We start from the raw sequence: 13,687 nt of genomic DNA, 5'->3' as shown, positions 1-13,687 counted from the left end.
CAGTATGGGGCAACTGCAGCTCAAGTGACTCAGGTCTTGTATTTACACCTCGGCCATTTCTGTCTCCCCTCAAAGCCACAGCCTCTCTGTGAGAGGAAGCTGGGGTTTGTGGTTCCTGTTTTGCCTGGGGACAAGGAGTAGGAGTGAGCAGGGGGCTGGTAAGAGCTCTGGTTTCTCATTTCAGGGTCATTAATGCTTCCCCAAGAGGAAGAAAGAGCTGGATTGGTGGCTCCAATGCCCATTCGCTCATCTGTAGTCATTCTTGCAAAACGAAACTTGGCTACACTTTGCATTGTGGTTATTCACGTCTACCTCCCACCTTCGAGTTCCTTGAAGGAGGAGGCCATGTATGACATGTTGCTGAATTTCTAGAGCCCTGTATGGGTAGTAGGATCCTGTTTTTCATTGGTTGAGTGATCTGGGAAGCATACCAAGGGGGGTACATTTCAAACAGCAAGTCTGAGGGCCTGGTGGGGAGAAAGAACTGGGAGAGGTGGGCATTGACTGTTGGAAGCCCACAAGAGAGATTAGCAGGGGAAGGACGTGATGAAGAAAATGCAGAATGCTGCTTTACCACCTAGAGGAAGGTAAGAGGATATCTGCTCCTTATTTGGGACTACGTGAAATTACTTTAATCTACACCTCTTCCTCTATCCCCTCCTGGAGCCTCACTTTCTAAATTTTCAATGAGAGGAACTAGATGAGATCGCAGACTCAGAATCACCGGCCTTAGAATCATTTGGTCTAAGCACCCTTAATGCAGGCAAGAATCTGCAGCCAGCTCAGCCAGCAACCCTGCCCCTGGTGCTCTATTTCTTAATGCCGAGTTTCTAAAGTCACCTTTAGATCTCATTTTGTATGATCATCAGTAGCTTTCCTTTTTTGTTTTCTCATCTGTAAAACCAGGGTTGAACTACCTTGGTTCTAACATAAATTAAGAAAAGAGTTCTCTTAACTCTTGTATACTGCCAAGAGATAATTCATGAAATCTTTTTAGGTGGGTGCTATCTTTACTTACATTTTCTAAAGCAATCTAAAGGCAACAGATAGGAATAAGAATGATGTGAAGCAGCTGCCTTTGTTGTCAGCCAGAAACAGTCTGGGGTAGTTGTGTGGCCATATTTGTTTCTGGCAGTTGCAGGCCGTGAGAGAAGCTGAAGCCATTGGTAGCCATGACTAGTGCTGGCATGACGTTCAAGGCCTTGGGCGCTGCTACCTAACGTCATAGCTCTTCTTGCTTATCCTATCCACACCAGTTTTAAACCGGTGGTTCCAGGATTCTCCCAGCCTCTATCTCTCCTACGCCCCGAAGCTGGGAAGGTCTAAAACGAAGGCCGAGAGAAGACCCGGAAGTGGTGAGGACCTTGAAGCACGTGATGAGGGAACCCACCGGTGCTGTCACGTGACTCTCTGTTTAAGGGTGCGGGTGCGAAATGTTCAGCTACTCTTAAAGGTACAGGCTGCAGGGCCCCCTGCTTTAGAGGGGGTGGGGGCAGAGTCCGACAGCGGAGCGTGGTAGGGCGTGCCAGGGTGGGAGATGGAGCCCGGGGTTAGGGTCGTGGCTCGCCGGGTGTGAGTGCAACGGAGGACTCGGAACTGGGACGGCAATGGGGCGTTGATCCCTCTTACCTGTCTCAGACCCTCATCCGTCCCACTGGAGCCAAGTTTGAACTCTCGCTGACTTCGGACTCCCGGGGGGACCAGAACCTGAAGCCATGGGAGGCTGTACGGGCTCGCCGCGGCGCCTTTCGGATTCCGAGGGTGAGTATAGCCGCTGAGTATAATCCTTCAACGGGATTGACTTCCTCTGTCCTCGCGACGTACCTGACAGGCTCGGGCGCTGGTCGGCCCCGGGAGAATATCCGTGGGACCATCGTGCACCTGAGACTAGGGTGGGAGTCATGCCCTCTTTTTCTGCCTCTTTCAGGGGAGGAGACAGACCCGGCACCTCGGCCTCCGCTGCAAGACAGTCAGGGCGCCCATTGGAAGAACGCGGTGGGCTTCTGGTGAGTGGCCTGAGTAAGTAAAAAGCGGGTGGGAAGAGGGAAGCAACAAGAGGAAAGAGGAAAGAAAGAGTTGAGCTTCAGAAAAGGAGCTGAATTCACAAAATTTTTTTTGTTGTTTTAGTCGCGAAGTCGAGATTCTTTTGCAACCCAGTGAATTGTAACCTGCCAGGCAGGCTCCTTGGCCGGTGGGGTTTTCCAGCAAGAATGCTGGAGTGATTTGCCATTTGCTTTTCCAGGGGATCTTTCCCACCCAGGGATGGAACCCACATTCCCTGCCTTGGCAGGCAGATTCTTTACCACTGAGCCACCAGGGAAGTTTTTTTTTTGCCCTGAGGATCCACTGTAAATTTTCCACATTTCACTCATTCACTTTCACCTTTTGGTCAGTTCCGCATATCACCTGGAGGGTTATTTTCTTCTTGTTTTTACTGCAATCAGCTCAGCCTTTAAATTTGTAAATACATGTATTTTTAAAAAGAAAACTGTAAGTCACTTTTCTGGATGGAACGCCAGTATTTTTTTAATGCACTTTTGAATAAATGCATCACTAACTTTAAAAAGTCATCTGTCTACCTCCTGAAATCATTCAAACACTGAGCCTTGGGAAATAATTTTAGCACTAACTTAAACATCAAGGGGGCTTCCCCGGTGGCTCAGCAGTACAGGATCCACCTTCCAAGCAGGAGAACCAGGTTTGATTCCTGGGTCGGGAAGATCCCATGGAGAAGGAATTGGCAACCCACCCCAGTATCCTTACCTGGAAAATCCCATGGACAGAGAAGCCTGGCGGGCTACAGTCCATGGCATTGCAAAGAGTCGGACACAACTTGGTGATGTTTACAACAACAGCAACAAGCATCAAGGACTTGGGTAGCAGATTGGGTTGGAAGTGAGGCTTCTCTCTCTGAGCCTCAGTTTCTCAGCAGTAAAATGGGAGGAGCAGCAGTAGGCTGCTCCTTGTGAAAGGACTTCGTAGGCTTGTGAAAAGGACACATGAAATTCTATTGCTCTGCCCTGTTCCCTACCCATCACTGACAGCAGCTGTGGGAGATGAGAGTAAGTGAACAAGATCCTTCATAGATCATAAAGGGTATTATCTTGTTTTGATTTCTACATCACTCTGTGACATAGTCAGCAGGGAAGTTTGTACCCCCATTTTACACATGACTCGACTGAGGCCACTCAAGTAGGAAGTGGCAGACTTGGGACCTGAACATAGTCCTTTGGGTTTCAAGCCCCCAGGATCTTTCTACTGTACCACAGTTGGAGACATTGGATCCGTGGATTAGAAATGCCCCAGGAACTGAGTCATGGTGGGAGCTTGGAGGAGAGAATCATCAAGGATGACTTCCTTCTCTTCCTGGGAGAGGTCTCGAAGATTAGATGTGAACCTAAGTTTGTCATCCCGAAGCCTGTGTTTCGAACCCTCCCACTACATGGGGATGTGGTCTGAAGACAGAGGAAAAAGAAGGCATGGGGAAGGGGGAGGTTTGGTGCTGGGATGGTGGATAGATTGTAGTCCTAAATAGAGGTTATGATCTATTCTCATTTGTCAATTGTATCTCAATAAAACTGGGGATGGGGGGATCTGTCCTGCTGACTCCAGGCTCTTGGGCCTCTGCAACAACTTCTCTTATGTGGTGATGCTCAGCGCTGCCCACGACATCCTTAGTCACCAGAGAACACCTGGGAATCAGAGCCATGTAAGTGACCCTCTCTGCCACCACCACCAGTTGCTGTGGGAAGATGAGGGACTCACCTTGGGCAGAGACCTACTTGAAACACTCATGGAATGGAGTGGCTAAGGGGTGGGGCAGGATGGCTAAAGTTCCCAGACCTCAGAGCAGTAAGGGCCTTTAAGAATCAATTGGTATGGGCTTCCTTGGTGGCTCTGTGGTAAAGAATTTGCCTGCCAGTATAGAAGACAAGGGTTCAATCCCTCTTCTGAGAAGATCCCACATGCCGCAGAGCAAATAAGCCCATGAGCCACAACTATTGAGCCTGTGCTCTGGGGCCCAGGAGCCGCAACCATTGAGCCTGTGGGCTGCCACTTCTGAATCCTGAGTTCCCTAGAGCCCCTGCTCTGCAACCAGAAGGGCTACCTCAGTGAGAAGCCTGCCCACTGCAACTAGAGAGTAGCCCCCACTTGCCACAACTAGAGAAAAGACTGTGCAACAATGAAGACCCAGCACAGCCAAAAATAAATAAAATTTAAAACTTTTTTTTAGAAAAGAAGCAGTTGGTTCTTGCAAACCAATTGCAAACTCAAATGTTGGCTGGGTGGGACTACGGTCTAAAGCATGGTTTTTTAACCCCAGCATTATTGTTGACGTTTTGGGCTGGATAATTCTTTGTTGGGTGACTTTCCTATGCATCATACGATGTTTAACAGCATCTGTGGCCTCTGCCCACTGGACACTAATAGAATGTCCCTCACCCTCCAGTTGATGACAACCAAGAATGTCTCCAGACATGGCCAAATGTTCCCTGAAGGGTATAATCACCTTTGGTTGAAAACTTCTTGTCTATCATGAGCTAGAGGAGGCAGGCCTAAGAGGAGCAGCTACCACCTTGCAGGTCCAACAGGAAATTTGGTCCAAGATCAAATTTCTCTGGAAACCTAGGTTTTTAAAATGAAAGTTCCCGCATGTGTTACCCAAATAAAGTCTGTTTACAGGGCCCTCTTTGGCATGTCGACCTTTAATTTGAGACTCCCGTGGAAACCTCCCCCTTCCCATTGAGCCCGTAGAGAAAGTGAGGTCTTAAGAGGCGAGGACTGACCCAAAGACATCCTTCAAGTCAGAGCAGAGCTGGGAATGGAACCAGGCCTTGTTTGTCTGCCCTCCTGCCTCCCTGGGTGAAAAACTTTCTTCTCTCCCATCAGGTGGACCCAGACTCAACGCCCACCTCCCACAATAGCTCATCTCGATTTGACTGCAACCCTGTTTCCACAGCAGTGAGTACCCATCTGGTCCTCCCCTTCCCCTTCTTCTGGGTCCATAGATCCCACCCACTCAGAACCCAGCACCCATGATTCTAATCACTAAGGCTGCCATCTACTGAGCACTTCCTGTGTGCAGCAGGAATTAGCTTATTGAATCCATGTAACAGTACTGTGAGTTAGACTCTATAATTATCTCCATTTTCTAAATAAACTGAAACTCAGAGAATGTGAATACTGAACACATAACTCAGGAGCAGCAGAGCTGGGACTGGGATCCAGACCTACGTGATGTCAGAACCTGTGTTTGTACCCAACTAACCGGGTTTCTGTCTTTCCCTGGCCACTGGGTTGGAAGGCTTGTCCCTGGGAAGGTCTGGGGTCTCATTCGGATTCTCTGATCCCAGGCAGTGCTTCTGGCCGACATCCTTCCCACCCTCATCATCAAATTGCTGGCTCCTCTTGGCCTTCATCTGCTGCCCTACAGGTCTGGGTGTGGGTGGCGGGAGGAAAGGCAGATGGGATCTGTGAGTGGGGAGACGGGGAGGGCTGGGGAGCCGAGAATGGTAGCTGATCATCCCCATCCCCCTCCTCCCTCCAGCCCCCGGGTGCTCACCAGTGGGATCTGTGCTGCAGGAAGCTTCCTCCTAGTTGCCTTTTCTCATTCCGTGACGATCAGCCTGTGTGGTGAGTGGGAGGTTTTATGTCAAGTGGGGGGTTCAAAGGATCCACAACACACAGGGTAGTCTCCCCAACTTCCCAGAGGAGAGAGATCATTTTTTATAACCCTCAGACACCTGCTAAAACTGTCACGGTAGGAGACAGGACATGAGGTCAATCTGGAGGGATAGGTAGGGGAGATGGGGGAAAATGGACAGAATAGATGGAGATCAAGATGAGCAGTCACCAAGAGTTTGTGATGGAGGTGGAGGAGGCATCAAGGACAGGGAATTCTTGGGAATTCCCTGGTGGTCCAGTGGTTAGGACTCAGCACTTTCATTGCTGTGGCCCAGGTTGGAAAACTGGTTGGAGAACTAAGATCCTGCAAGCTGCACGCCCAGCCAAAACAAACAAAAAGAATGAGTTCTTGCTCTTGGTTTGATAGCTGGGTGGGTGGAGGGTGCCATTCCTTATGAGAGGACGTACAGAGGAAGGGGCTTGGTTCTACTTCACATCTGGAGCCCAGCCTATTGAAGGGAGCTGTTTTTATTTATTTGATTTTTGGCTGCGTGGGGTCTTCCTTGTGGCATGAGGGCTTTCTCTAGTTTGCGGCATGCGGGGTCTTCTCTAGTTGTGGCTTGGTGTTCTCTTGTTGCGGAGCATGAAGTTAGTTGCCCGGCATCATGTGGGATCTTATTTCCCCCACGAGGGATTGAACCCACGTTCCCTACATTGGAAGGAGGATTCTTAACCACTGGATCACCGGGAAGTCCCAGGAGATCTCTTTTCAGCCCGTCTGTGTGGATGCAGAGGAGGTTGCGGCCACACCTGCTTAGGGGATTGGGGCTGTCGGGGAAAGGCCAGGTGTGGCCACTGCCATGCTTGTCGTCCCCCAGGTGTGGTCTTGGCTAGCATCTCTTCAGGTCTGGGGGAAGTCACCTTCCTCTCACTCACTGCCTTCTACCCCAGGTAAGCAGGCAGAGCAGGGAGTGAGGGGAGGTGGGGGCCCCGCTGCTGGCTTTGATCCTACCTACTGCTACTGTGTTCTCCTTCTCAGGGCCGTGATCTCCTGCTGGTCCTCAGGTACTGGGGGAGCAGGGCTGCTAGGGGCACTGTCTTACCTGGGCCTCACCCAGGCTGGCCTCTCTCCCCAGCACACCCTGCTGTCCATGCTGGGTATCCCCGCCCTGCTGCTGGCCAGGTAAGCAGTCCTGGGCTGGGAGGAAGAGGGATTCGAGGAGTGAAAACTTGACCATGATCCCCATCTTCAGATCCCTACAGCCAAGTTGGGGGATATGGGTTCTGGTCTCTGACAGGCCTGGGTTTGAATTCTGGAGCCTGCTTCTTGTTAGTGGTCTTATATGGGACAAGTTGCTTTACGTCTCTGGCTCTCAGTTTTCCCATCGGTGGACTCTGTTCATCTTGTGTGTATTTTCATGTGTGTTAGGAGAACATTTTCATTGGTCGATCAAACCTGTGATTTCACAGATCATTGCTTAGGACCAGGCCATGTAGAAAAAGGGAATCAATTGAAAGGGAAATACTAAGTGAAAAAAATATGATATACAGGAGGGATATGGACATGGCAAATATCATGAAGGCAAAACATAAGTGACCGAACTTTGGGAAGTTCTGGTCTAGTACAGGATGTTCAGTTCAGTTCAGTCGCTCAGTCATGTCTGACTCTTTGCGACCCCATGAATCGCAGCACGCCAGGCCTCCCTGTCCATCACCAACTCCAGGAGTTTACTCAAACTCATGTCCATCGAGTCGGTGATGCCATCCAGCCATCTCATCTTCTGTCGTCCCCTTCTCCTCCTGCCCCCAATCTCTCCCAGCATCAGCATCTTACAGGATGAACACATCATAAATGGAAGCTGGAATGATTATTGGGGCTTTCCTGGTGGCTCAGTGCTAAAGAATCCACCTGCCAATGCAGGAAACATGGGTTCGATCCCTGGGTGGGGAAGATCCCCTGGAGAAAGAAACAGCAACCCACTCCAGTATTCTTGCCTGAGAAATCCCATGGACAGAGGAGCTTGGTGGGCTACAGTCCATGGGGTCACAGAGTCTGAGATGACTTAGTGACTAAACGAGAGTGATTATTAGAAAAATAACAAGAAGGCAGAGCTGATACGCTTGTTTGAGCCGAGAGTCAAAACAAGGGCCCGTGGTTTAGAAACAAGGATATACATTTCAGCTCCAGAGAAAGAAGCATTTTTGCACAGTTAAAGGCTCTCTGGCCAGGTTTGAGGTGTCTTGGAGGAGGGAAGGAATGATGGGGGCTATCCTGGGAGGGAGTGGCCTTTCCAGTCCGACAGAGGCTCTTCAATCTTCTCTTCATTCTGTCCTTTTCTAGCTATTTCTTGTTGCTCACATCTCCTGGGCCACAGGATCTTAGAGGGGAAGAGGATTCAGACCCATCAGCTCGGCAGCCGCTGATCAACAATGAGTCCTCAGAGTCGAAGCCAGGTAGGAGACTCAGGAGCCCCTCAGAACAGTGGTCACTTTCTCTCTCTGGGTTTCAGTCTTTTCCTTTCTACTGTGGGCAGTTTAAAGGGGACATGGATAGGCAGACCGGTTATGGTGAGAGCCAATCACATTAGTCTATTCAAGAAACACTCATCTTTGGGACTTCCCTGGCAGTCCAGTGGTTCAGACTCTGCGCTTCCAATGCAAGGGGCATGGGTTCAGTCCCTGGTCAGGGAACAAAGTTTCCATATGCTGTGCAGTACGGAAAAAAAAAAAAAAAATTATCAAATACTACGTGTTATGTCATTTGTAAACAAATAACCAGATCAGAAACTCATTTTCACATGATGTTGATAAGTATTAGAAGAGCATAACAGAGTGATGTGCTTCGAAATGACATGGTGGGAAGGAGAGGGGTTCTACTTAGAGAAGGTGCTCATCGAAGGCCTTTTTGAGGACATCTCATTGGGCTGAAATATGAAAGACAAGGAGTCAGCTCTGTGTACATTGGGGTGAATAGGTTCCAGGCAGAGGGACCAGCAAGTGTTAAGGCACTGTGGTGGGAATGAGCTTGGATGTTGTTCAAAGAAACAGAAAGAGGGGCCCAGTGTGGCTGGGGGCAGGGCCCTATATACCACCATCAAGCTGTAAGCTATACAGGGACTTTCCTGATGGTCCAGTGGTTCAGACTCTGCCTTCCAATGCAAGGGGCACGGGTTCAATCCCTGGTCAGGGAATTAAGATCCCACTGAACATGCTGAACATGTGGCAAAAAAAAAAAAAGGCTATACAGGAGTCATGAAAAAATCTTTTATCTGGTTACTTTTTTTTTTAGTCATGGTAACGTTCATACCATGAAGTTTACCGGTTTAACCATATTGAATTGTACAGTCCAGTGGCCTGTGTGCATTCACACTGTAGCATTGGCTGGTTGATTCCTGCACACCAGCACCCCTTTTTCTGAGTCAGGGTGCTGACCTCACCTGCCCTTCTCTCCCTGCCGCCCTACAGGCTCCGGCTCACCCCTCTCCCTTCAGGAAAGGTGGACCGTGTTTAAGGTACGGATGGTGGCTGTGGCGTGTCCCCCGCGGCCAGCATTCATCACCTGCCTCCCACTCATGTCTCCTGACTTTCCAGGGCCTGTTGCACTACATCGTCCCCTTGGTGCTGGTTTACTTCGCTGAGTATTTCATCAACCAGGGACTCGTGAGTGAGGGCTGCCAGGAGGGGTGTGGGAACAATGATGGAGGTGGGGACCCACACGGCCTTGTCCATCTCCCCTGTCTGCTCTTTGCTGCAGTTTGAACTCCTCTTCTTCCGGAACACGTTCCTGACTCATGCTCAGCAGTACCGCTGGTGAGAAGTGTGGGGGTGGGTGGCAGGACTGGCAGGGGGCTGGGGGCGCCCCTCAATGATAAGGACTGAGGTTGGGGGGGGCTGCCCTGCCGAGGAGGCACCAGAGGGGCTTCCTCCTTCTCCGTGCCCCATCGAAGGTACCAGATGCTGTACCAGGCCGGCGTCTTTGCCTCCCGCTCCTCCCTCCGCTGCTGTCGCATCCGCCACACGTGGATCCTGGCCTTGCTGCAGGTACTGAGCCCCTGGCCCTCACTCCCCTCCTCCCTTGGCTCCCAGCTTCCCCAGGTTCCGTCATTTCTCTCCCTCAGCAGGGGTTATTGATCGCATCCCATCATGTTCTAATCATGGGGAATGGAGGCCAACAGGGGTCTGTGTAAGATGCATGGCCTCAGGTACCCAGCAAACCCCGGTGCAGATCCCAGCTTCTATACTCAGTAGCCGTGTGATTTAGGGCAGGTCTCTGAGCTAATCTTGAACCTCAGTTTCTTCATCTGTAAACCGGGCATGGTTGTAAGAAATGGAAATGTGAAGCATGAGAGAGTGAGATTGTGTATCATGTCTTAATCAGTTAGATGACTATTTACCCAAGCCTCCTGCAAAGAGACAGACTTTCAAAGAATGTTTCTAACAATCGGAAAAATGTCCTGTTCTTTTATCCCGGATGGTTAATTATATAGAACCAGTGACTTTGTGAGTAAAGCAGGTTATTTATCTCAAGACTGGTGAGCAAATTCATGGCAAAGGTCATGTAAGTGATTAAGCTTTAAATGAGCAAAAAAATGAAAGGAGTTTTACATAACCAGCAATCATATTTCATTATCATGCAATTAAAGCCATTGAAGGTAACTAATAAACCTTCGACTTTTTTTTTTTAAAAGAAAACATGATTTTAAATATTCATATTTTTTAATTTGTTTCTAAGTGTCAGAGTTCTTGGTCAAACAAAAATAAGTCCTTACTGTGTGCTCAGCCACTCAGTCGTGTCCAACTGTTCGTGATCCCGTGGACTATAGCCTGCCAGTTTGCTCTGTCCAGAGGATTTTTTTCCAGGCAAGAGTACTGGAGTGAGTTGCCATTTCCTTCTCCAGGGGATCTTCCAAAACCCAGTGATTAAATCTACATCTCCTGCTTGGCAGATGGATTCTTTACCACTGAGCCATCAGGGAAGCCCAAAACAAGTGGTTGGCAACCTCCAAATTATTTTAATATCCCTCTGGACCATGCTCTTGGGAACAGAAAGAAAGAAAGTGAAGTTGTTCAGTTGTGTCCGACTCTTTGAGACCCCATGGACTGTAGCCTGCCAGACTCTTCCGTCCATGGAATTTTCCAGGCAAGGATATTGGAGTGGGTTGCCATTTCCTTCTCCAGGAGATCTTCCCTACTTAGGGATTGAACCTGGGTCTCCGCAGGCAGACTCTTTACCGTCTGAGCCACCAGGGAAGCCCAGAAGGGCATATAAAAAGGTGACCTTTAAAAAATAAATCTCACAAAGGTCCATCTAGTCGAAGTTATGGCTTTTCCAGTAGTCATTTATGGATGTGAGAGTTGGACTATAAAGAAAACTGAGCACTAAAGAACTGATGCTTTTGAACTGTGGTGGTGGAGAGTCCCTTGGTCTTGAGAGTCCCTTAGACTGCAAGGAGATCCAACCAGTCCATCCTAAAGGAAATCAGTCCTGAATATTCATTGGAAGGACTGATGCTGAAGCTGAAACTCCAATGCTTTGGCCACCTGATGTGACTAACTGGAAAAGACCCTGATGCTGGGAAGGATTAAAGGGGGGAGGAGAAGGGGAAGACAGGATGAGGTGGTTGGATGGCATCACTGACACGATGGACATGAGTTTGAGTAGGCTCCAGGAGTTGGTGATAGACAGGGAAGCCTGGTGTGCTGCAGTCCATGGGGTCTCAAAGAGTTGGACACGACTGAGCAGCTGAACTTACAGGAAAGTCCTTTGCCCTTTTTAATAATTTTAGCTCACTTCTATGATAACAAGGTACAGCATTAGAATAGATTATACTTTAATGTTAAGTCAACTGCATGCAAATATCCTCTCAGTCTCTTCCTTATTTATTTAAACTACTGCCAGCCTAGGGCTTTGTACTTGGCAAGTTCCAAACTGTATGTTCTTAACTCGGATTCTTCATTAGATGCTACTGAAATGAGTCACTTACGATTTTCGCTATAATTTTAAGCAAGGCTACTTCATAGAATTAGCAGCGTATAATCGTTTGATTCCATTACAGAAAGCATCTGGCCCTGATGTGCCAGATGAATGTGTGTGCAGTATTTCTAGGGTGACCTTGGTATTACCAGGGTGTGTTCTTTTAGATGCAGATCTCTGAGCCCACCTCTGGCTTCCTGAATTAGAACCTCTGAGGGCAAGGCCTGTGTAACAAGACCCACAGGTGATCTGTGTGTATTGGCTTGGCCAAAAAGTTCGTTCAGGTTTCCCCATGCCATTATAGTGAAAACCTCAAATGAACTTTTTGGCCAACCCAATACATTAAGCATGTGAACCACTGGGGTGGCCTACAGACTAGGGAGGCAAACTTATGTCCCACTGGGTTGGTAGGATGCTCTGAAGGACTAGGGCACAGAGGAAGGGACCTACACCCTTGGATGGGGTCAGCAAGCCTTCCTAGAAGGCAAGGGAACCCCTAAGCCCCGCTTTCTCAATCTCGACTTTATTGGCATTTTGGGCCTGGATGGTTCTTCGTTGTTAGGCTGCCCTGGGAGCCATAGCCTGCTGAGCAGCATCCCTGGCCTCTACCCACTCCGTGCCCGTAGCACCCTCCCTCCCCAGGTGTAACAACCAGGAACATCTCTGGATGTTGCCGCATGTCTCATAGGCGGCAGAGTCACGCCCAGTTGAGAACCTCTGGTCTCACTTAGCATCTGGTTGGTAAAATCGGGGGAAGGGAGACCTCTCCCCTCAGGGAGGCTTTGGGAGGAGGAATGAGATCATGGGAGTGAGAGGGGCCTTGATCCAAGCTGAGCCGTGAACAGTGGTGACTAGGAGAGCCCAAGTGGGGGACCGCAGGCTAGCATCCCAGACCGTGGGAGTGACACGGGTGCAGGGAGGAGGGGAGGAGACCCCCAGGGTCCAGGCTGCTGGGAAGCGGTAGGGAGAAGGCCTCCCCCAGGTCCCAGGGTCCGGTAGGCCAGCTGGGTGTTGGAATTTGGTCCCCGCCTGTCAGCCCTCACCTTCATCAGCATTCTCCCAGACCCGGGACCACTGGACGGGATGGCACCTCCCTTCTTGCCCTCCTCTGGTCCCAGGTTCACCCCTCTCCTCTCCCTGCACCCACAGTGCCTCAACCTGGCCTTCCTGCTGGTGGACGTGTGGCTGAGCTTCCTGCCGAGCATCTACCTCATCTTCCTGATCATTGTGTATGAGGGGCTCCTAGGGGGTGCGGCCTACGTGAACACCTTTCACAACATTGCCGTGGAGGTCAGCACCAGCCGGGCGAGGGCTGTGGGTGGGCGGCCTCTCTGGGAAAAGTTCCAAGCAGGGGTGTTGAGGACTAAAGCCTCACCTTCGTTCCCCACCCTCCCCAGACCAGCGATGAGCACCGGGAATTTGCCATGGCAACCGCCTGTATCTCTGACACCTTGGGGATCTCGCTCTCAGGGCTCCTGGCCCTGCCTCTGCATGACTTCCTCTGCCAACTCTCCTGACATTCTGACTCCTTGGGACATAGGACACGCTGACCTGGGCCTCTACTGATAGGTGGACAGGTTGGACCAACCCCATGCCCACCCAGATCCCATCTGTGAGGTCTATCCCCAGCCTTCCCTACATGGCTGTGGTGTAGAAAAGTGCTGAGGCCCCATTCCCCTTGGACGGAGGGGCAGCAATTTTTCTATCACTACCAAGCTGGTTTCAGGGAATTTCTTGGCATTAGGCCCTCGGAATAAATGCCTATTTTATCAATTGACTCTTGTGCCATTTTTCTCTCTGAAAACATTTCCTGGGACTTCCCTGGTAGTCCAGTGGTTAAGACTTCACCTTCCAATGCAAGGGTTGGGGGTTCGAGCCCCGGTCAGGGAGGTAAGATCCCACAAGCCTCTTGGGCAAAAAACTAAAACATAAAACAGAAGCAACATTGTAACAAATTCAGTAAAGACTTTAAAAAACAAAAACATTTTCTTCTGTTTATGAAAATAGGAAGTTCACTATGGAATATATACAGGAGAGTGTGAAGGAAGCACTTCAGCAAATGGTCTAGCCTTTGAGGCTTTATTTGTT

The 13,687-nt window shown here is 49.7% G+C and overlaps 1 protein-coding gene across 7 annotated transcripts; it reads left to right on the top strand.

The window, feature by feature from the left end:
• The first annotated feature begins 192 nt into the window (after positions 1-192).
• Positions 193-13,376, top strand: CLN3 (CLN3 lysosomal/endosomal transmembrane protein, battenin). 7 transcript variants are annotated; one of them, XM_061153123.1, is made up of 17 exons: positions 193-587; positions 1,257-1,453; positions 1,639-1,761; positions 1,928-2,019; positions 3,613-3,709; positions 4,891-4,962; positions 5,355-5,434; positions 5,549-5,634; positions 6,504-6,576; positions 6,665-6,808; positions 7,967-8,079; positions 9,091-9,137; positions 9,217-9,285; positions 9,380-9,435; positions 9,573-9,666; positions 12,749-12,889; positions 12,997-13,376. In XM_061153123.1, exons 1-17 carry the CDS (start codon positions 563-565, stop codon positions 13,114-13,116), a joined length of 1,629 nt encoding a protein of 542 aa, XP_061009106.1. In that variant the 5' UTR covers positions 193-562; the 3' UTR covers positions 13,117-13,376. The 7 variants fall into 7 exon arrangements, with proteins under 7 accessions (XP_061009106.1, XP_061009109.1, XP_061009108.1 ...); XM_061153126.1 differs by having other exon boundaries at positions 204-587; positions 1,277-1,355; XM_061153125.1 differs by having other exon boundaries at positions 204-587; positions 1,257-1,420.
• The last annotated feature ends 311 nt before the right edge of the window (positions 13,377-13,687 follow it).

This window comes from Dama dama, chromosome 10 (assembly GCF_033118175.1).
Source record: "Dama dama isolate Ldn47 chromosome 10, ASM3311817v1, whole genome shotgun sequence".
Classification (NCBI taxonomy): Eukaryota; Metazoa; Chordata; class Mammalia; order Artiodactyla; family Cervidae; genus Dama; species Dama dama.
The sequence above is the reverse complement of the archived record's forward strand: the minus strand, read 5'-3'. Positions and strand labels throughout refer to the sequence as shown.

Bases quoted from the DNA above. Each gene is read 5' to 3' on its own strand.
- CLN3 (XM_061153123.1), top strand. From the start codon at position 563: ATGCTGCTTTACCACCTAGAGGAAG. The intron at 588-1,256 runs GTAAGAGGATAT...TATCCACACCAG, and splicing joins GCTTTACCACCTAGAGGAAG to TTTTAAACCGGTGGTTCCAG. The intron at 1,762-1,927 runs GTGAGTATAGCC...TGCCTCTTTCAG, and splicing joins GCGCCTTTCGGATTCCGAGG to GGGAGGAGACAGACCCGGCA.